The sequence below is a fragment of the Rhipicephalus sanguineus genome, unplaced genomic scaffold (genome assembly GCF_013339695.2).
Source record: "Rhipicephalus sanguineus isolate Rsan-2018 unplaced genomic scaffold, BIME_Rsan_1.4 Seq2117, whole genome shotgun sequence".
In the NCBI taxonomy this organism is placed as follows: domain Eukaryota; kingdom Metazoa; phylum Arthropoda; class Arachnida; order Ixodida; family Ixodidae; genus Rhipicephalus; species Rhipicephalus sanguineus.
Window position 1 is genome coordinate 6,093 of NW_023614780.1, and position 23,078 is coordinate 29,170.

The 23,078-nt window shown below is 44.4% G+C and overlaps 1 protein-coding gene across 1 annotated transcript in view; it reads left to right on the forward strand.

Moving 5' to 3' along the window:
• The first annotated feature begins 488 nt into the window (after positions 1 to 488).
• LOC119376715 (misshapen-like kinase 1) overlaps positions 489 to 23,078 on the forward strand; it is a 29,519-nt gene continuing 6,929 nt past the window's right edge. The window contains exons 1-14 of the mRNA XM_037646459.2: positions 489 to 544; positions 654 to 710; positions 2,369 to 2,413; positions 2,997 to 3,077; positions 3,169 to 3,217; positions 5,557 to 5,618; positions 5,734 to 5,824; positions 6,399 to 6,471; positions 7,987 to 8,044; positions 8,265 to 8,319; positions 10,659 to 10,855; positions 12,260 to 12,372; positions 12,828 to 13,039; positions 17,350 to 17,528. Of these exons, the coding sequence (XP_037502387.1) occupies positions 696 to 710; positions 2,369 to 2,413; positions 2,997 to 3,077; positions 3,169 to 3,217; positions 5,557 to 5,618; positions 5,734 to 5,824; positions 6,399 to 6,471; positions 7,987 to 8,044; positions 8,265 to 8,319; positions 10,659 to 10,855; positions 12,260 to 12,372; positions 12,828 to 13,039; positions 17,350 to 17,528 (1,230 nt within the window). The 5' untranslated portion in view covers positions 489 to 544; positions 654 to 695. The remainder of the gene's footprint in view (positions 545 to 653; positions 711 to 2,368; positions 2,414 to 2,996; positions 3,078 to 3,168; positions 3,218 to 5,556; positions 5,619 to 5,733; positions 5,825 to 6,398; positions 6,472 to 7,986; positions 8,045 to 8,264; positions 8,320 to 10,658; positions 10,856 to 12,259; positions 12,373 to 12,827; positions 13,040 to 17,349; positions 17,529 to 23,078) is intronic.

Below are 23,078 nucleotides of genomic sequence, written 5' to 3' on the forward strand. Positions count from 1 at the left end.
TGGGAGCTGGTGTGGGAATGCCAAAGCAGCGCCGCCACCTGCATTTTATTTTTGTGCGTTTTCTCGCATACCAAGCACCTTCTCACAATTAGAGGCGTGTGTTTGGTACTGTGAAATTCTGATTTACTAATTCACAGCTGCGATTTGGTTGCAATGGCGGGATGGGATTCCCAGTAGCTCTGGTGTTTTGTGCAATTCAGCAGCTTCTTGTTGGAACCACATCTGATACACATATTTCATATTGGCCATAGCAGGGTCCTCTAAGCTTTAGGCAGACAAATGTCAGATGTACTTACAGGCATGCAATTGCAGACATGCACTTCAGTTAACTTGACCTGTTCAAGTCAAGATTGATTAATGGACGAGACACTTTTAGGTGTATGATTTTGTTCTTGGCCATGCTTTTGAAGGGCGACGCTGCCTGCCATCGTTCAGTTTCAGTTGAGTGTTGTTAATTTTTGCATCATTCCTCCTGCAGGACCCTGCTGGTATATTTGAACTAATTGAAGTGGTCGGAAATGGCACTTATGGCCAAGTATACAAGGTTTGTACATTTGCTATACATTTCATTGCCCAAACATTCATTTTTCTGTCTTTAATACGGAGAATTTGACACTGACACCTGCAATTTTTTTTTTTTTTTTCTATTCCAGGGTCGGCACACCAAGACTGGACAGCTTGCAGCCATCAAGATTATGGATGTTACTGAGGTGGGGCTTCTCAATGAAGGATACAAGTGTTGTGCAGAGGTTGCTTACTGGGGTGATATAGTGCTTAGCTAATTAAGAGCAGTGATAACTGGTCATAAGGCGATTGACATGCCACATGTAATTTCAGTGTTGTTTTGCCCTGTCACAACATTTTACTTTCTCCTGTTCACTAGCACCGGGAAATGCTTTTGCTTTAGTAATGTGCGTGTTGTTTTCAAAGCCCATGTAATAACCTAAGCTACGGAACTCTTGCAGTTAAACAATAGCGCTAAGGTTTTCCGGCAGAGCTTGTTTCTCCTTTTTACAGCAGAGCTGTTATGGTCGATGTTTGCTGTGTGTCGTAGGCAGAAAATTATCATTATCGTGAACTGGCCCACGCTCTCCTCATCTTCGTCCTCTTCTTCCTCTTCTGCTTTGCTCTTAGAACACGGCTGCCGATTTATCTGGTATGGGATGCATACCTGCCAACTCTCCCAATTTCCGACCAGTCCTTTTGATTGCACGGCACGGCCATAAATCTCTCTGTAAGCAGTCACCCGAAGTGCAATAACAAAGGACAACAGTTATATTCATTTTCTGCCCTTCAGGCACCAGAACAGCTTTCAGAAGGACCCTCCCCCATGCCCACTGATGTAAAGGGAGGAGTGGACGCCGCATATCTGTGTTATCTTTATCTCGACGAGCAACTCTCAATAGCACTACACTGCAGTGCATGCAAAGTTAGCTTCGTCATCATACAATATTACGCGATGAGGCGTGCTAATTGTGGGAAAAGGCTACCATGTTTTGCCAGTCATAGCAGGTTTTGTTGCGCGTGTGTGTGTGTAATTACACATAAGTGCTCTAATTACGAGCATCGGTGTGATCGCCAGTCTGTAAAAGCTTTGCCACAATCATTCAGAGCTCTGTATGGCATTACTGCGGCCCTCAGAAGCCACGAAATGAAAACGTGCGCTTTCTGTCATCCCTCCTCGTCCTGCGACTCTCCCGACTTTCGAGGTCCCTAGGTTGGCAGGTATGGGGACGCAAGAACTCTGATGGGACAGAGAACGAGTACAGACGGAGAGAAAGAGATAGAAAGATAAATTCTTGGTGAAAAAAATTATTTATGAAGCGGGATTCAGACCCACGTACCCACGATCCAAAGGCGAGCATCGTAACCACTCTGCTATCTAGGCACGCTAGCAGAGCATAACGTAGCCTTGTATAATATAGTACAGCAAGGGGGTGGGACAGGAAAGTGAGGGTGAGGAGGGGGAAGGTAGAGAGTAAAGCATAGCATAGAAAGAAAGAGAAGAAAGACTGAAAGAGAGAATCAAGGAAAGAGAGCTGGAGAAGGAGATAGAAAGAAAGAGGAAGGGGTGAAATAGAGAAAAAAGGGTAGAAAGAGAAAGAAATAGAAGCAAACTGAGGTAAAAAGGAAAAAAGAGCAAGCATAGCCATTTATAGTATAGTATAGTAAGGGGTGGGAAAGAGAGAGGTGAGAGGGCAAAAGCCTAGCCAAGCCAAGACCAGCTAGGTGCCTGCCAGCTCCACTGTGACCCAGCCTTGCGCAACTTAGTGCAAGCTGCGCTTCTATTTTTCTTTTTTTTTCTTTTTTTTTTTTTACTTCTACAAGACCAAAGCATTTATGCTTCCTTGTCTTTCTTGCATTGCAGGATGAAGAGGAAGAAATCAAGCTAGAGATTAATGTCCTGAAGAAGGTAAGTGTATCGACAAAGCATTAGAAGTTCATGCTCATGAGTGTTAATGCTAAACTTCTGTTTATTTTGGAGCAAGCATAGTAATGATCCCTTTTGTTTAGCTCCAAGAAATTTCCAGGCAATTTCACTTGAACTGTAGATTTTTTTTTCTTTTTTGTCATTTTTCTGTAAAGTGCTCTTAACTTTGCGTAACAGTACGGCAGAGTAATGCAAAAAAAAAAATGGTAAGGTGTGCTCAAGTGATGGAAAGACACCAGAGTGGATTTTATACCACGTGCGTATGATTGCTGCACCAGTTGGCCAAGAGGGAAAAGTGGAATTGAGCAGGTCTTGTAAAGTGTAAAAGATAAACTAACCAGTGGTCTGTTAGCGTAATGAAAGGATGCCTGGAAGAGAGTAAGCATAATAAAGAATTATTTCTCTCTTTTTTTAATGTGAAGTGTTGGAAAACTTGCAGGCACATATGTTGGTGCACGTTGATGCAAGACAGTTACGTTTGGAGATCTCTTGGAGTGCTGTTTTACTTGCCATGGTAGGTTGGCAGCTATGGCTAATCGTCTGCCTTTTATCGTTCCCCATGCAGTATTCCCACCACCGCAATATTGCCACCTACTACGGGGCATTCATACAGAAGAGTCCGCCAGGCAAAGATGATAAGCTTTGGGTGGGTATTTTTTCTTTGTCTGGTATCCGGGGGATATGTGCATAGTCATCACAGGGATTAGGTCCTCACAAGCTGGTCTTGTCCTTTTCAGCTGGTCATGGAGTACTGTGGTGCTGGTTCAGTCACAGATCTTGTCAAGTGTAAGTCTTTAATTTTTTGTTCCTCTGTATTAACAAATGTTTTTTGTAGCCTGTTTGGTGTTATACATAAAAGGCCATTGTAGAACTTTCTTTTGTCATTAGTTTTTTTTAGTAACTTTCAGTCGTGAAATCGTCTAGCTAGCACATCGATGTTGCCCGGTGCGTTTAAATACGATCAATACTTTACCTAGGTAGATTTAGATGCAGCGTGGTGTCCATTTCTCTTACGTCCTTGTCTGCTAGTGCCGAGTATGCTTTCGAATTCAGTTTACCAACGCGGCTAAAAAGTGGCAACGCGAAGATTTAGATGCTTTATGAAGATGTCAATTGGCTCTAATAATTGATGCTGCTTAGAAAACAGGCAGCATTGCAGGACATACATTTCATTTTGTATAAATGATTTACTTACATCGGGACTGACACAATTTGACAGACTTATTGTTTGTTTTGCAAGATTTAATATTTTACTGTGTGATCCAGAAAAGGAAGCTGATAGATGGGTGCAGAGCTATGTCTTTCCGTGACTGCACTGAAGTTTTTCCAAGTGCAGCGAACAATTGGGATATAGAATGTTGTCATTGAACTTAAATTACTAGAGGCATCATTGCTGATTTAAAATTTGTTTATTTGTATAATTCAGAGCTCTCAAACACGCGGCCCGCGGATCTTTCGCTAGTGGCCCATCCGGCACATGGCTGTCTTCGTCCCGTTTCTTTTTTCCTATTAAGGACGTTCATGAGCTGTACAGACGTCACTGATCTCAAGCATTTTTGTGAGACACCCCATTCGGTCGCCACGTGTTAAAACATAACCATGAAACAAAAACTATGTTTAAGAATCGGCGTCTAGGTTTCAGTCATTCTGGAGATCAGTATCTATATATTTATCTAAACCTGATGTCAATTCCACTTAAGAAATGACACATATATGAGATACGGGAACGGCCATCTGTCGAAGTGGCATGTAGCTAACATTTTGTTCAAAGAAAATGTTATGTGCGTGTGCATGTGTATTTGCAGTTACTCGTTAGTTTCTAAAACAAAGGTGCACATTAAATACTCATGAAGGAAGTGTAGGTTTGTAACAGTGTAATGGAATGTGGGCTTCGCTGTTTGCAGGCTTTTTTTATTTTTTCAAATATTTCTGCTCTACAAAAAAAAAATACACGTATCATGTTTCGTGCAATCATGCTGGCTTTTATGAAAGAAGCAATGTTATGTAGAAGCATTTTTTTTATGTGTGTGTGAATACATGAAAATTTAGTGGTCTGCTTGGATATGGAGTTTGCAAGAACTAATGTACAGGGATGGTCAAAAGTTCCCAGGCCGCAACGCCCGGACGAGGAGCAGCAGCTCGCTGCTATCGGGGCGCTGTCATCGCAATCACGCCTTGGCGCACGCTGGCGTCGAGCGTGTGCATGAAGGGGGGTGGTGCATCCCTCTTCCTTTCTTGCTCTCCTTGATATGAAAGTGACGTATAAACTTGGTGCGTTATGTTCCCTCACTATCCGCTCTTCGATGTTTTACTACTGTGCAGCATGTAGCGAAGCGGTGTTCTTTCGGAAAACTGACGCATCATGACTGCGGCCACGTTTAGCTAGACACCATATACATTACCGTGGTTTTCGCCTTCCTGGGAAACAATATCGTGCGTTTAACTTTCCATTCGCACTGCGGTGGTTCTATCAGCAATCTGCACAGGCCAATTCGCTGCATACGAGCATGGTCGGAGCCCGAAATGTATTCAGAAGAGCTTGTGTTGGGGCTAGTTGGAACATCGTAGTGGAATAAGCAGCACTGCACAGTAGTAGTTTAACCTAGCTTTCTTAGGAAGGAGAGCGACAAAGAGAGAGGGATACAACCCCCCCCCTTCACGCACACGCTGGACGCCAGCGTGCGCCAAGGCATGATTGCGATGGCAGCGCCCCGATAGTAGCGAGGTGCTGCTCCGCGGCCGGGCGTTGCAGCCTGGGAACTTTTGACCACCCCTGTACATGCCTCATATGTTCTAGGACTATTCTTAAAAAGGCTTCTTATGCCCCCTGAACTTGCATCGAGAAAGTCACCACAATCGATGAACTTGAGCAGCCTTTAGTGCTGTACTAATAGCCAAAACTACATAGGACAGATTTGTCTTCTGCATCCAATAAGTGAATGGTAGACAAGCCAAGTCGCATGTGTAAGAATTTATGGAAAACAGTTGCTAGCTCATTCGAGCAGCAGTACAGTCTTCGAACGGAGCAATTTAGAAACAGGTTTGGAGCTGAGGTTTGTTAGTGTGCACATGGGTCAAGCAGTTCAGAGTGCCAGCCATGACTGCAACCAATGTGGTATTTACAGCAACCAAGGGCCAGTCACTGAAGGAAGAATGGATTGCATACATATGCAGAGAGATCCTCAGGGTAGGAGATAGTTTGCTGCTGTAATTTTTGGTCATTAGTTTTTATATTTTCACATTTCCAAGTTACTCACTTCTGCCCTCTCTCCCCCCACACCCCTCTCCTCCTCTGCATTTAGGGCCTGAGCCATTTGCATGCCAACAAGATTATACACAGGGACATCAAGGGACAAAATGTCTTGCTCACCGACAATGCTGAAGTAAAGCTTGGTGAGTAGTACAACGTAGCGATGTCCCGAACACGTGTTTGTGCTTTAGAAGAAGAAACTAAGCTCGCTTTGATTGCGCTATGCCTCTTCGGTAAGATGGCAAGCTCAGTGTGTTGAAATTACCACTGTTGGTTTTCAGAGGGGTGGGGGAACTTTGAAGTACTACTTAATGTCTACTGCTAAACAATGTCTCATTTTCGTAATGAAAACTGACTGAAAGCGCAGTTATGGTGTTTAATGATCTTGAAGTCTGAGAAGGATAAAGTGAGATTCAGTTATTTGATTTATATTAGGAGATGAATTAAGTGTTAACATGTTCGTTTGGTTATTCAAAAACGTGATTAGAGAAGTGGAGTCAAGCTGTAGGTGAAGAATATTTCTAAATGGCTAATTTCTTATAAGGATTTCCTTTGGAACTTGTAGTATGACTTCGTGGGAAAATTGAAATAAATTTGTACCCTTGCACTCTAGCTGGCTTGCAGACCTATTTTTGAAAAACTCTTGATGTACCTTGCTGTGCGGTTTTTTTTTTTTTCATCAGTTATTAATGTTCAGTACTTGCTTGTTTTGAACAGTGGACTTCGGAGTAAGTGCTCAGCTGGACCGCACGATAGGACGACGTAACACATTTATTGGAACTCCATACTGGTAAGTACTCTTGACAGGCGTTTAATTGTTCATGCCCTCTTGTAAAGCTCCTTATTGTTTCATTATTATCAGCATCAGCCTGTGTAAACCTTGCATCAGCATTCATTGTAGATATGCCTACTTGTCGAAGGATGGCATTAGCTTTTGTAAAATGTCAGGAGGAGAACATAGAGGCGGAAATCGCGTATGCACTTTCAACATGTGTCAATAGAGTATTTTAGCAAGTTACGGATATACGGCGTGGAATTACAGTAGGGTATTACCGTACCGCTCCTCCTTTTTTGTTCGTTATGCTTAAGCCGCTCCCAGTTCCGGTAACAGTGTGTCCCCCGAACGACAGGTTCCTCGTTAACTATGCGTAGGCTGAGAACCAACAGTGAGGCGTGACAACCCCATAGTAATTTTTGAAAAAAAAGCGCTTGTGGTGTTGGGGGGCCTTTTCTGGTATTAAAAGGGCAAAAGTACAATGAGCAAGAAAGGAGGAGCGGTACGATAATACCGTACCACGATTCAATACTGTGTTTCCGTAACTTGCTAAAAGACTCTAATATGTAGTACAGTGGATTGTCGGGGAACGGAAATCAGTTAAACGGAATTGCTTCTTAAATGAAACTGCCTCTTATTTGGTTGGTTGTGCACTAAGCTGCATCTTTCTCAGTATATGAAATGAGTTATATTATTCAGGTCCCTTCAGGTTCCAATTAATGAGATTTTACTGCATTTATAAAATGTAGCATTGACAACCAAAGCTTGACCCTTCAGCGTTTCTGCATTCTCTTCTAGCAACGTGGTAATGCGCCCTTGGGTCAGATAACTTTCGGCATTCAGCATTGAGCCATACTGTGTAAATCAGCTTGGTATTTTAAAAGCTACATTTCCATGCTGCACCAGACATTGCTTTTATTGTTTTGCGCAAAGTTTTATTGCAATACTGTATAAAAAGTGCAATGTTGCAACCCCCCTTGTATAAGGTAGAGGTGCTTTCTGCATGGCTTTACACTGACGGGCTGAGATGTCATATGGATACAAAAGAGGAACACACTTAAGGGCAATATAAAAGCATAGTGGGATGTTGAAAAATTCCTGGGCATACATAGTGGTAGTAGTTTAAGTGAGACATGACAGACAATTGCGAGACCTTGGTGGAAGGCATTTGTACTGCAATAATCAAAACTGTTCCTTTGATAACTGTAAATATTGTGAGCATTTGTGATGTAGGTAGCAATCCTCTTGTTATGGTGATTCCTGCGCTCATTAAAGATGGTGCTTACAGTGTGTGAGGCTGCTGCGGACTTGTTTTGTGGAATATGCCCGAATATAAATTCAGAAATTACTCGGATGGAAAGGCATAACGACGCACTTTTGAAAGATTAATGTAGGTACACCACACAAATTCTGCAGACTGAAGTGAATTTTCTGTCCTTTTCAAGCAAATATGCTTACATTAGAAATAATAAATATACTCGCCAGCAAACTATGCTGAAGTTGATTTTTTTTTTCTCTCTTAATACACAGGATGGCCCCAGAAGTGATTGCTTGTGATGAAAATCCAGATGCCACGTATGACAACAGGGTAAGTATATATTCGGCATGTACTCAGTGGCTGCATAGACTAGTTGCAGAAATGACTCTTCATGCCACTTTGCCGTGTCATATTTTCACCTTTATGTTTGTATGTTCAGGTTGTCATTAATTCGGTAAGGAACTTGCCATGTATGTCATGGCTTCTGTTGCGCTCAAAATGAACAAAGGTATATTTCCCAACACCCCTGATGTCATGTGTACCGTTTCAGAGTGATTTGTGGTCGCTTGGAATCACTGCACTGGAAATGGCTGAGTCACAACCACGTAAGTCGTTTAGCTTTTTCACATCTTTGGGGGCTGCATCGTATCTAAGTACCAGCTTATCATCCTTGCCGCTAATGTGTGCATCACTGTAACAATCACAAATTGTAGCCTCTGTAGTAGTGCGAATCCCACGTACGCAACTGACCCAGCCTGTGGCTCCTTCAGTGCCCTACCAACTCCTTGTTCTGCCATGCAAAATAATGACAAGAAACATAAAGGTGTTGAACCTTACCAAATTATTGAAAACCCGCCATGGAGGTCTAGTGGTTACTGTACTCGACCGCTGACCTGAAGGTAGGGGACCAAGTCTCGGCTGCGGCGGCCGCATTTTTGGTGTAGCTGAAAATGCTTGCAGCCCATGTACTTAAGGGGGCAGACTGGTCTTTGGGACTGAGAAATGTCAAAAAAATTCATTTTTCGAAAATGACATTTTTGGTTTGAGCAAGCATTTTTCTATGTGCCTGCAAATTTTCATGCTCCAGGATGCAGTAATTTTCTTGTAATGTCATTTTGACTGCCCAGATTTTTGGTGCCGCCAATTAGCAGCAGCAGCAAAAAGTGGAAAGCCTGCTTCGAGGCATCTTTATAATTTGCCAGCACATGTGTCCAAAGCTCGTACCAATTTATGAGCACCTTATCAGAAACAGAGCTTCTAGAAATGTGTCAAAGGGGTAAATAAAAGCCTTCGTTCACTTATTTGGGCTTTGGCATCTAAGGAACAACATGCTTCATTATTTATGGTTGAACCTGTAAGTGCAGATGCAGTAATAAAGATCAAATGTGGCAATTTGAGAACCTCGTTAGGTATCTTGGTAGAACTCAGTCCAAAACCCAGCCTCCCAAGCATCAGATGGATGAGTGAGAAGGACAGGCACCAAGCGGCCGAGTCTAATCTCAAACATGCCAGAGCCAAGAGTGCCCAGATGGCACTAAATAAGGGCCATTACAACACTAAGCAGCAGTCACGTTATAGTCCTGGTTATTTTTAAAATGAAGAGTGTGCAATTTCATTTTCGCACTTTTCTCAAAATGTAAATTATGACCATTCAATTTTGAGGCCCATATGTCTTGGCATCTAGGGCAGGTACAACGATAATTCTTCTTGCAATGAAAACACAAATATGTAGAAAATCCAAGTATGGGAGCAGAATTTTCAGAACAGTCCTTTTAATTATTTAGTCATCAAAATTTTAACAGGATGCCAAGTGCTTTTCAGGATGTAAAGTTCATTCTGCTCTAAAATAATTAAGAAAAGCAAACAAAAAAAACTGCATACTTTCAATCTTCAGTCATTAGTGAACATTCCCATATTTTAAATTTTGCTTTTAATTCAGCACTTTAATTTATATCGAGGTCTTAATAGGGGGTGAACTTATCTCAGGAAGTAGACTAGTTAAAGGAAAAGTAAATACATATTTGAAATCAGCAGAAAAAGCTACACAAACCTGCGCAGATTCATCAGAATTTATGGAGAAATAAAGAAAAAAAAATGTCTAAGATGAGTTCGCCCCCTTAAATTTAGGTGCACGTTAAAGAACCCCAGGTGGTTTAAATTTCTGGAGCCCTCCACTATGGCGTCGCTCATAATCATATCATGGTTTTGGGACATAAAACCGCGGCAGTTATTATTATTATTATCAAATTATTGAACAGAAGTTTGCACCTCTCCAGGCTCTGCAAATGGTTTAAGGGTCACAAAGTGCTGAGAGCAGAATTCTAATTTTCTGCTCATAGATTGTTTAAATTGATTTTGTTTTTTCTTAACGGTAGTCTTGGTACAAACACTGAATTTCGATCGTCTGAAGAATGACTAGTTATGATCCGATCTGAAAATTGTTTGCAGCATTGCACTTATTGCATATAGTAGTATCTAGCTATCTGATAATATTCACTTCTCCTGAACAGCTTTTTTCCTATCGTCTCCGGAAACAATAGAGAGGCAGCTTTGTGTATCTTGTAAACCAGTTTGCTTACAAGAAAAATTATTGTTTATTTGAAATCAGCATGAAAAACCAAACAAGTCTATTTAATTTCATCAGGTTTGGACATAAGGTACAGAAAATATCTCCACACACCATGTCCCCCCTTAAGGGGAGCTTTGCCCTCATAATTTCTATGACTGGTGGTGAGAAAGTGGGGCTGGGACAGGGCTAAAGGAAGTGCATATTATACTGACTTTTCTTGGTGTATATTTGAAATACCATGCCGAGTTGAAACACTCAAGAAAACTACTTTACCGAGCCACACAGCTTGTTCCTCGATTATGCTTTGGTCCAGCTCCCTTTAGAGCGATATAATTTGCCATCGGCTCATAGGCATTCCTGCTGCCCCTTTTTCAGCTTTGTGCGACATGCATCCAATGCGGGCACTATTCCTAATCCCTCGAAACCCGCCGCCTCGGCTCAAGTCACGCAAGTGGGCGAAGAAGTTTCACAGCTTCATTGAGACTGTGCTGGTCAAGGACTACCAGCAGAGACCCTACACAGAGCAGCTGCTCAAGCACCCATTCATCAAGGATCAGCCCACTGAGAGACAGGTGCATACCCAGTTCTTTGAAGCACCTGTCATATTGAGAAAGTTGGTTGTAGCAGTACATTGAATGCTTTGTTTTTCAGCGTGTTTTGGACTGTAATTTTTTTGCTGTCATTGGCACGTGAAACATGGAATGGGGGCGCCCGCTGTGGTATTAAAGGGACACTAAAGAGAAACAATAAATCGGTCTAGATCTTTGAGTTATGCTCTGAGAACTCTAATGTCGTTAATTTTGCCATCATACGTTTATTAATAGAGGAGAAAATCAAGTTCAAAGTTTCATTTTTAAATTTCGTGCCTAAATCTCCCTGGGTGATGTCATGGATTTCAAAGCGTATTTATTGTATTTTGGCACCATTGGCTCTACAAAATTACCCCAAACTTGGTATATTAAGTCTATGGCCCCCTCAGGGGACAATGTACTTCATTTTTATCGATTAGGAACTACGTAGTCCCTAGTAAACACCGTCAAAACATGCGACGTCACGGCGAATGGTGCGGAATCTTCGAGGTGGCTTCGCCACATTTTCTTTTTTCGCGTTTTCTCGCTTACTAAGTGTCTTCTCGCAGCAAGCGTGGTGTTTTTGGTATCGTGAAAGAGTACTTTCCTAACATGACAAAAATCGTTTTGCTCTTTAGTGTCCCTTTAAGCTGCTGGGCATGAGGATGCAGGTTCTGTCCCCAGCCATGGTGCCACATAATGGCAAAAGCACAATAGATAACTCCGTTTGGCCAAATTAATTCAATGCCCTACAGCTTGCCTCATATCATAATGGTTTTAGCATGTAAAACACCAGAATTTCATATCTTAATTTTCAAAATCAAGAGCGTTAGTGTTTTTGTATGTTGCATAGAAAAAAAAGGTAACGTTGTAGTGGCACTTTTGTACTTCCAGACATGTCAGTGCATCTCCAACCAACATAGCTGTTAAGTTGACACCATTTCAGCCGCCATTTTCTGGTGGTGTTGTTTGCATTTCATTTATGCTATTCTCTTATTTGTTCCACTGAGTGCAGCAGGAATGACGTAACATTACATTATAAAAATTCATGAACACGGGATGTCGCTGGAGCCGACGTTTCAAAAACAAGTGGACTTGTCTTCTTCAAGAAACATCGGCTCCAGCAACACCCCATGTTCACGAATTTTTTCATTTCTTCTAGCGCGCATGTTCCCCTGAACTATTACACACCCCCTCCTCACACACACACGCTTTCTTTTTCTTTTTTAAGCACCATTAGATTGTAATAGTTGCATCTAAATTAGGTAGTTTGGCAGAAAGGCATCAGTTGTGAGGTTGTGTATTTGTCTAGTGGTGTACTGTCTGAAAGGGGGGGAAAAACAATCGCATCTTTCTTTTTATTTTGCACCATTATGCACAACTCTCACTTGTCTCTTCTGGGTAAAGGTGCGCATCCAACTCAAAGACCATATGGACCGATGCCGCAAACACAAGCGCTCCGCCACGGGAGCAGGAGGTCCCAGGGAGGTGCCAGGAGGGCCCGACGATTACCGCTACAGGTTAGTGGCGCGCTGAAGCTCTTGTGTTGGCAACCATGGTCACAAGTGACACTAGTTGAAAGTGAACGAGAGGGTGGTCACTGTGGTAGCCCGGTGCATCGCACCTGTAGCATTAAGCATGTGTGTCTGGCCCCTACCTGTGACAATTGCTGTTTCGTGCACCTTCGTTTTCCCTGACCTCAAAAAACAAATTTCTTTTTTTAGCTACTTGCCGGCTTCATTGTGTGCTTCTTTTGTGTCCCTGCAACTTACAAAAAAAAATAAACAAATCGGACACCCTCGGGTAGCTTTATTATCACTTTTTTGTTGTCACTGTTTCTCACCAGAGAGCAATGCACTGACAAAAAGTGTTCTTGGATTTTGTTTGACAGACTGCAGGCGAGGGTAGCCTCGGCATGCCTGCGGGGAAAGTAGCGTTATCAGTGGTTACTCAAGTGTGGGTTTCATCTCTGCAGTGGCAGCGAGGGTGAGGACGAAGATGGTACGGCAGGTGAGCCGGGCTCCGTAGAGCCGGCACAGCGCGACTTGACCCTGAAGCGGAACTTCCAGCAGTTACAGGCCCGGGATGGTACACTCACTGCTCCACAGCAGCAGCAGCCGCAGCAACCAAGCAAGCCTCCCGAGCTTCCTGCCAGGCCACCACCAGTGCCACCACAGAGGGTTATAGGTGAGAAGTGCCCGCATTCATTATGAGCTACTTTTTTTACGATAATTGTTGCATATCTTCCGGGTGGAAGTCACGGTCTTCAGGTGCTCTTGGCTTTGTGTGTAACTGAGATCAGCCATGCAGCTCTTGGTGTACAGATGTAGTGTTTTAAAGGGGTCATGAACCACTTTTCCAAGTAATGATCTAATGACGTTAGTATCGGAGTTTACTGCCTCCCGAATCGATTGCCGCAAAAATTTCTCGAATCTGTCAAGAATCAGCAGAGTTACGGGGGTTTGGCGCACGCTCTCAGCGCTTTCTCTCTTTTCTCGTGCCGACGAGCGCACTGGAAGCTAGACAGGGAGGGATGGCATGCGGGTAAGAAGTCACGTCAGTGCGCGTCATGAAACGTGATCGCTCTCCCGCTGTGATTCGCATGCACGAGTGCGGCTACCGTGTAAAAATAGCAGACTGAGAAGTAAGCGCGCGGGCAAGTGGCCGGCACCCCGTGGCAAGAAACGCATCTCATCCGGCTATCGGCCAATAAGCATGCTATGTCTCCGCGACGTACGCATGCAGACGCCCCGCCCACCGACGAGAGTGAGAACCGGCCTCTGTTTGAAAAGAGGGCGCCTGAGGAAATGGCAAATTCGCGCTCCGCTTGTGGGGTTTACGCGGCGCGCACAACTGTAATATTTTGCAGAGCAGTTCATAGCCGTGTCAGCTTTCCGCAGGTTGTGTTTTTTCAACAAGCCCAATAGATGCTTCATGACCCCTTCAACGTATGTGCCTCTATGCAGGCTACAGTGGACTGCCGATTCAACTAACCAATTGTGGTCGGATACAACTTTATTAGTCTGCGGCACTTCCTCATCAAAGGCGGATGAATGCAAGCATTCACCAATGAGCGCGCACTCAAGACGGACGCCATGAGCCGGACTGCCGGTGGCTTCGCCTTTGGAGAGCATAGCCAAGTGCATGAGCGGGACTACAGTCAAAACCCGCTACAAGGAAATTGACGGTGCTTGGAAAAATGTTCGTTGAAGCGAACATTTCGTTGTAGTGAAATCGAAAAAAATGTGGCTGACCTGATCTAGTAGAACAGAGACACTTTTATTTCCAAAATTCAAAAAGTGTCTGCTGCTTCCTTTGCGTCCCCAGCAGCGTCACGATGCGATTCTGATTTATGCATAGCGACACCACGTTGAAAAGCACGCAGAAACAAGGGCTTCCACGAACGAACCACAGAGGCACGGTCGCACAACGCGAACTGCACAGTTGCACTAATACGTTAACACTAACTATCCGCCGACAACGGCAAGATGCAGGCGTGCTGTCGCAAGCGATGACTTACGCCTTATTCTATGCTATTCTTATCCACCACTCGCGGCTGGCTGATCCGTTGATAACGCAGGACGAATTGTTGCTCCGACCACCGGTCGCACTGGCCAAGCACGAAAAGCATGGGCATTGGAAAAGGCATCGTTCCGCGAATTACACCCCAGGGCTGCTCGCGTTAGATAACGCGGATGTACCGTCGCTCTGACCACTAGCGAAGCGCGAAAAGCATGAAAAGCATTGGAAAGGCATCAGAAAAGGAATCGTTCCGCGAATGCACCCCAGTGTGGACAACTGAGCTTTGGCTTCGGATTGTCTGCGACTAAGCAACTCAAGCCAGTTGCAAAGGCAGGGCAGTCTGATCACTGTCGCTATCAAGCAATGGCGGCCCCCATGCTAGTCAACAGCGGTGGTTTCTGGTGGTGCCAACACGCAATTTAGACTTTGAATTCGTATTTTTATGTTCTAAAATGCATCAAAATGTCCGAGATTGTGTTTATTGCACGGTAAATTAAATTTTTGAGCCCGGAATGGCATCGTCAAATTTCGTTAAAGCGGAACGGCAGCAGAAAAAGTGTTCGTTGTGGCGAGCATATTTATGCATTGACTCCTATGGACTGTTGACGGGGAACCGAGAATTTTTCGTTGTACTGGCAATTTCGTTGAAGCGGAGTTCGACTGTATTTCTTTAGTCGTAGATGTGATGGGCTGCCGCTCTTGGGTCATCTGGGCGGGGCCTCTCCGGACTTCTTAAATTGTATTCAACTATATAAAAGTGAATGTTCAATATGGCCGGGATGCATTTTCGGCTGCAAAACGTAGCCTTGGAGATTCGAAGACGCTGTTGCTGAGACGTCAGTTAGTGGCGACGAAGAGGACGGTGATGATATGGCTTGCAAGTCGTACTGCCTTTCTCTTAGCTGGGAAAGTGACCGCCAGAGTGAGGCCAGGCATAGCAGCGTGCAGTTAGAAATTAACCTTGGTAGACCCAATTTGTGTGCAAATAAGCAAACTCTTTAAAGGGGCCCTGCAACACTTTTCTGAGTAGGCATGGAATGGCTTGATTAAAGGAGCTTATTTCCTCACAAATCAACCACCGCAAAAATTTTTAGAATCCGTTCCAGTATGAGCGGAGTTAGAAAGATTTGTCGCACGCTGTAATTGCTTTCACTAATCTCTCGTCCCCACGAAAGCACTGGAAGCTAAGCAGGGAGGGGTGGCATGGGGGAAGAAGGTATGTCACCCGCACCTTCTGACCTTGAGCATATTTTGCTTCCTTTCTCTTTTTTTTATTCACTTTCTTTTTCTTCGAACGTGCATCATTTCAGTGCAATCGCGCGCGCGGGTAAGTGACGGCCTCTCATGGCGGCCGCAGTAACTACCGAGCGCGCCATGTTCAATTCAGCCAATGGCATGACCAATGGCAATGACGCCGTAAGCATCATTTTTGTCGAGAGAAGAGGAAGTGCTTTTTAGCTGACTTTGAGAATTTATTGTAAATCCCAGGCCGCGTGCTGGGCTATAATGTTTGGCTAGTGTGTTCTCGGGAGCCTCGTCCGCCAATCGGCAGCGTTTTCTGACCGTGCTCAAAAAGTGTTGGAGCTTGGCTGGGCCATGCCACTTAGATTGAAAAATTGAGAAATTATAATTGTCGATCACTTAATTTAGTGCAGCTTTACTGAAAACTTCCTTTATTGGTACAGCGCTGTTCATACTGAATGTCCCCAGCAGGTCTAGAATGTCCTATCTGTCCCCAGCAGGTCTAGAAGAGAGATCAGCGAATGTGTTCCAGTTCAGCTTATACAGTAGACTCGCTGCTTAAATGGAACATGTGCCTCCAACATGATCAATTTCACACTTGAATTCTGCACCCCTGTTCATCTCTCAGTAAAGAGAACTCTTAAACGGAACATGTTCTTCCTGATCCCTTCAGGTTCTTTCTGCACCCCTGTTCATGTCTCAGTAAACAGAACTCCTCTTAAACGGAACATGTTCTTCCTGATCCCTTCAGGTTCTGTTTAACAATAGTGTATTGTATGCTGAATAATGAAGTACAGTAGAACCCCGCTGTTACGTTCCTCACTGCTGCGTTTTCCCGGCTGTTACGTCGTTTTCCGCCGGTCCCGGCATAGCTCCCATAGGATGCAATGTATTATGAACCCCGCTGTTACGTCGTAACTGTCGGACCGTTCCCGTATGATACGTCGCGAAGTGCGCTCGGAGCCGACCGAGTGACTACCAAAGAGAGCGGCCATGGTGCATTTTCACGCAGCTTGGCCTCGTTTGACCGTGATATTAGCCGCATGAGAGGCGCAAGCAGCAGAATCTCTCAATTGATGCAAACAAAAGCATGGCCTTCGAGATTCAAATTGCAAAGATGGCGTCTATGACGTAACTGCTCGCGAAAGCAAGGCCTTCGAGATTGGCATTTACGATTGACAAAAGCATAGCCTTTGAGATTTGTATTGCACAAACATGGCGTCTATGACGTAATTGCTTGCGAAAGCAAGGCCTTCGAGATTGGCATTCACTTCTGCCATCGCGTTGGCGTAGACTCATCATCATCGTTATTTGTCTGAGAACGGGAGGAGTTCGAGCTGGTTGGAGCTCGCATGGTCGTGCTTGCGGTTCGCGGTCGGACTCGCCGCGCCGGTCGTGATTGCATGTGCTTAGTTCTTTCATGCCTACAGCTGTTGGTGTTAAAAAAATCACATACGTTGATTACATTTCTGTGGATGAGGCCGTCCTAAGCCCCGCGTTTCTATCCATCGACTAGATCGCGGCTGAGCGCGCCAATTTTCGTGCTGCTCGTAAGAATTGAAATGAAATTCTGTACCACTAAATATTTTGTCGTTTTTCCTGTTTTTCGGCTCTTACGTTTCCCGTCTCTTACGTTTATTTCATACGGTCCCTTCAAAAACGTATCAGCGGGGTTCTACTGTATCAGTCGCACCCAGTAGTAAGTGCTTTGCCTATGTTTCTACGTGACGCAGTGGTTCCCGATCCCCCGCCGCCCAGCAAGCCATTGCCACCAATCCCCGTGGAGGAGGAGCGCAAGCCAGCTACACCGCCACGCAACCATCAGGCTGGGGGAGCCCGCGGAAGCTCCTCATCTCACCAGCAGCCCCTTCCACCTCCACCAAACAGCAGAGGCCCCAACCGAAGGCCTGAGGTGGGCTGCCTTTTCTTTGCATTGTTGTGGGAAATATCTGCATGGATGGGTAAAAAGGTCACTTGCACTAAAGGATGCAGACAGGAGAGAAAAATGTGTTTTTCTTTGTTCTGTCTTTAAATCGTGTGAAGAAGCTTCTTTACCTCATTTGCTGACGTAATGTATTAGTACAAATTAGGGGTGTGCAAATATCAAAATTTTTTAGTGCAAATTGAGTACGAATACATAGTTTCAAATACGAATCAAATACCGAATATTCAAGAGGGGTGATTCTTTCACCAGTAATCTTTTTATTTTACTACATATTTACCGTATATACTCTTGTAAGGGCCGCACTTTTTTTTTTTCGAAATTTTTGCTTGGTGCGGCCCTTACACGAATCAGGCTGATGACAGCTCACCAAAGGTTTGTACTGTTTCAGTGACAGTAAGCAGAGTGTAAGAGAGTCGCAAATGACATTCCAGAAATGTTTTTATTACGATTCCATTTCGCTATCACTGTCCTCGTTCTCGGAAGAGCTCGCCTCGTCGTCGCCGTCCTCCCAGAGACGTTCATCCTCAGCGTCGCTCATGCAGTTTGAAATTCCAGTCACCTTGAAGCTTTTTGCGACTGTTTCAAATGACACGGCACGCCACGCACTCAAAATCCACGCACACACTTGTAGCGATGCCCGCTTCAGCCGTCCTGTAGGGGTCTTCTCATGACGGCCTCCAGCCATCCATTCCGAGTAGCATCGGCGAAATTCCGATTTAAACAGACGATTAACGCAGACGTCGAGCGGATGCAGCACACTCGTCAGTCCTCCAGGAATAACGGCCAAGTCCGTACAAGTCGTGGCGAGTCGGTTCTTGATGCGGTCCGTCAAGTGGCCCCTGAAACTGTCCAGAACAAGGAGGGCTTTCCGTTGTAACAGGCCTCCAGGTCTGTTTGTCCAGACGGTCTTTATCCAATCTACGACGGGTTCCTCGAACATCCAACCCTTTTCCTGGGCACGTACGATGATTCCCTGAGGGAACTTCTCTTTAGGGAGAGTCTTTCGCTTGAATACGACGTACGGCGGAAGTTTTCTGTCGTCTGCCGCGATGCACAACATCACTGTGCATCTTTGACGTTCTGCGCCGGTCGTGCGCACAGACACACTTTTCGCACCTTTTAAATCCACTGTGGTGCTTTCTGGTGCATCGAACCACACAGGAGTCTGGTCCGCATTCCCAATTTGGGAGAGGTCGTACTCATGCTCCCTCCTGAGACCATTTACAAAGCGATGGAACTTAATCACATGGCTTTCGTACTCGCTTGGAAGCCTTTGACAAAGCGTTGTCTGGCAGCGGATGGAGAGCTGGTTACAGTTCATAAACCGCGTAGCCCACCCCCGACTTGCCATGAATTGTGCCTGGGGTATTTCCATGTGGCGAGCGATGGCCAGGGCTTTCACACGGATCATGTCAGTTGAGACGGCGTAGCCGTCCCTTCGAGTGTCGATGACATATTTGACAAGTTCGCCTTCAAGTTCCGGGTACTTGCACTTCTTTCCGCGAAGGCTCCTGTTGGTAGCGGCGAGGGCATCTTTCTGTTTCATCCAGTAACGCACGCGCTTCTCATCGACGTCAAATTCGCGTCCAGCTTCTCGCTTGCCGTGCTCCTCGGCATATTCATTCACTTGCAGTTTAAAGGCTGCAGTGAAAGATCTCAAGTGCCGGCCCATCATCCCTCACCTGCGATGGCTCAAACAGGGCTCACTACTACAGACAAAGTGACACCGACAACACCGATCTGAAGAAACACTGCCAAGCTACCCACACGATGCCAACGATGCGCCACACAAAGCAATAATGGCGCCGTCGAGGTCGGCGGAAGCGGAAAAGCTGGCAGCGCCATCTAGCTGCAATTTAACTAACTACACTTTTCTGGCGGGACTTTTTGAATTTTTTTTTCGAAATTCCCCCTCCAAAGTAGGGGTGCGGCCCTTACACGTGTATATACGGTATGTTGAAACCAGTACGCTTGTGAGCTATTAGCACAAATGGTGGGATGAATTGTAATAACGCCATTAAAGAACCCCATGTGGTCACGGTAGCCGTCATCATGCTCCCATGTGTTTCCGATTCTTATCCTTGTAGGCATCACCACACTCGTGGCATTGTCGAAGTAATCACTGATCAACCGCTGATGCACTACCATAATGGCACAAAATCGGAAGTTCTTTTCAGTAATATAAAAGACCAAATACAGTAGAACCCCGCTGTTACGTTCCTCACTGCTGCGTTTTCCCGGCTGTTACGTCGTTTTCCGCCGGTCCCGGCATAGCTCCCATAGGATACAATGTATTGGGAACCCCGCTGTTACGTCGTAACTGTCGGACCGTTCCCGTATGATACGTCGCGAAGTGCGCCCGGAGCCGACCGAGTGACTACCAAAGAGAGCGGCCATGGTGCATTTTCACGCAGCTTGGCCTCGTTTGACCGTAATATTAGCCGCATGAGAGGCGCAAGCAACAGAATCTTTCAATTGATGCAAACAAAAGCATGGCCTTCGAGATTCAAATTGCAAAGATGGCGTCTATGACGTAACTGCTCGCGAAAGCAAGGCCTTCGAGATTGGCATTTACTATTGACAAAAGCATAGCCTCTGAGATTTGCATTGCACAAACATGGCGTGTATGACGTAATTGCTTGCGAAAGCAAGGCCTTCGAGATTGGCATTCACTTCTGCCATCGCGTTGGCGTAGACTCATCATCATCGTTATTTGTCGGAGAACGGGAGGAGTTGGAGCTGGTTGGAGCTCGCATGGTCGTGCGTGCGGTTCGCGGTCGGACTCGCCGCGCCGGTCGTGATTGCGTGTGCTTAGTTCTTTCATGCCTACAGCTGTTGGTGTTAAAAAAATCACATACGTTGATTACATTTCTGTGGATAAGGCCGTCCTAAGCTCCGCGTTTCTATCCATCGACTAGATCGCGGCTGAGCGCGCCAATTTTCGTGCTGCTCGTAAGAATTGAAATAAAATTCTGTACCACTAAATATTTTGCCGTGTTTCCTGTTTTTCGGCTCTTACGTTTCCCGTCTCTTACGTTTATTTCCTACGGTCCCTTCAAAAACGTATCAGCGGGGTTCTACTGTATTCAGAAAGATAGAATATTTGAGTCACTTCGAATATTCTAAACTTACCGAATACAGTAGACTCTCGATAATTCAAACTTGAGGGGACCTCAGGATTTGATTTGAAATATCAGAAGTTTGAATTATCAGAAGTTATCATAAATATGACTCAGGGCAACACACCAACTAACACTGCGATGTTTATTGTTTCTCAGTGCCGCAGCAACATCGTAGACTGCTCTGCATGATTGCTAGTAAAATTTTTAGACATCAGCGATAATACTGGTACTTGTTATTATTAGGGGTGTGCGAATATTCGAAATTTCAAATATTTTTCGAATAGTGTTTGCTATTCGATTCGATTCGCACTGGAATTTTACTATTCGAACTATTCGAACTTCCCAAAAACAAATACAATCAACGTCCGATTGAAAGTCACCCCTTCAGATTTTCAATATGCTTCACCTCATTACACTCTCGTATTGTGGCAAAGCTGCCTTTCAAGCTCCGTTACGGTCGAACTTTGCCAAGACAGTCAACGTACGATTGGAAGTGGTCCCTAGATTTTCAATATGCTTCACCTCATTACACTCTCGTATTGCGGCAAAGCTGCCTTTCAAGCTCTGCTACGCTCGCAAATGTACTAACTCAAGAAAACGCTGGTTCCAACATGGAGATGAAAGATGTGGCAGAGGTGGGGGCTCAATTAATGCGGTTTTGGACCTGAAATTTGGGCAGGAAGTCCAAAAAATCGGAAGCCAAAGCTTTTTAGCATCCAAAATTTCGGATGTTCTTGTATATCAACGTCTACGAGGCAGATTTGGAACTCCGGACTTGAAGGGAGCACACCCTTGTCCACCACATCAGTTGGCCTTCCACAGCAGTTGAAAGAGGCGGAGAGGCTGAGAAAATGGCATCTTTGCCTATCACGTGTAAAGTGTTGTCGGCAACACTTTGGTTGCACCAAATCATGTACATAAATAGAATCCAGCCTCCACATTGCCTCATTCTTGATAAGACAGCTATGGAACACCACCCCGCCAGTGCTTCATCAACCTAGCGAAAAGAAACACTTTCATGTTGCTATCTCATAAGAACATGCTTAGGAATCCTTTCTAACTTTTTTTGCAATTTTGCTTCGAAGTATTCGAAAAATATACTAGAAATATTCGAAAAATATTAGAAAAATATTCGATTCGATTCGCACTCACACTTCAATATTGAAATTCGCTTCGCACCCAAAATTTTGCTATTCGCACAGCTCTAGTTATTATACAAGGCACGCACGGGTGTGTAATTAAGGGACAAAATGTGTTGCGTCCCACGACAGTTGCTAGCCCCTTCTAATTCTTAGGACACTCTCGCATGGCATACTGCAGAGAAAGTGACTTTAAGAAACGTTTGGCATGCGATAGATCGAGGCCAGGCCTACAGTTTTTTTTTTACCTCGGTCAGCACGAGATCATTGGTGCGCAAGGTTCGGCTAGTTTGGCCGTCTTGTAGGCAGGCAGTCAGCTTTATTTGCGCCTGTTAGTAACAGAAAAACGTGAATGTTCAGCTAGAAGCAACAAAGGCAGCAGATATTTCCAGACATGGACAAGCAAAAAGTATGAATTAACCGAATTTGTGCAGTGAGGCAGTTTGAATTAAGCAGCTTTAAAATACATTGAAAACATAGTGGGCCGACCAAAAATTTAAGATTTGTTTGAATTAACTGAAAGTTTCAACTATCAGAGTTTGAATTATTGAGAGTCTACTGTACACGGTTTTTTAATCAAATACGAATATTACAAATGTAATATTCAAGACTCAAATATTCACACACCCCTCCGTACTACAGATGCTTTGAAGGTCAAATCGACATTACAGAGGGAAGTGGGTTATGAACATATCAAATGTGAAAGTGTTAATGTACAATACTAGATAAACATTTCATAAATTGGTAATGTTCTTTGGTTGGTTACAATTGGTAGGGGACTGTGGTTCCACTTTTTCGCAGTGCATGCTAAAGAGGACTGATAGGAAGAACTTAATTCTGCCAAGTTAATAGAATTGTCTAGTCAGTGTGAAGTTAATCGAGAAGAGTTCATTGCACAGACAAGGGTGATAAAGTATATTACAAAAAATTCATTAACGAAAGATCTCATGACGGGATGATGAAGTCATGAGTTGGATTTCATTGTAGTTATGCTTGCATTGTGGTTGTAATTAGAATAAAAACAAACAATGATTGCACCCCCGAATTCTGTCATCAAAACTTTATTTTTGATCTTTTTTTTTTTTTGCATAATTATTGTGCCCCGTACTTGCCACCCAGTGAGAGGCAACAGCACTGAAGGGGCTACATCACCATTTAGTGAGGTGGCTACCTGCGTTGTGCACTTTCCCCTTGCTTTGTTTGTCTTGGTGCTGCTTTCCTTATGGCAGCAGTATTCATGTTACATAGCTGCCTTC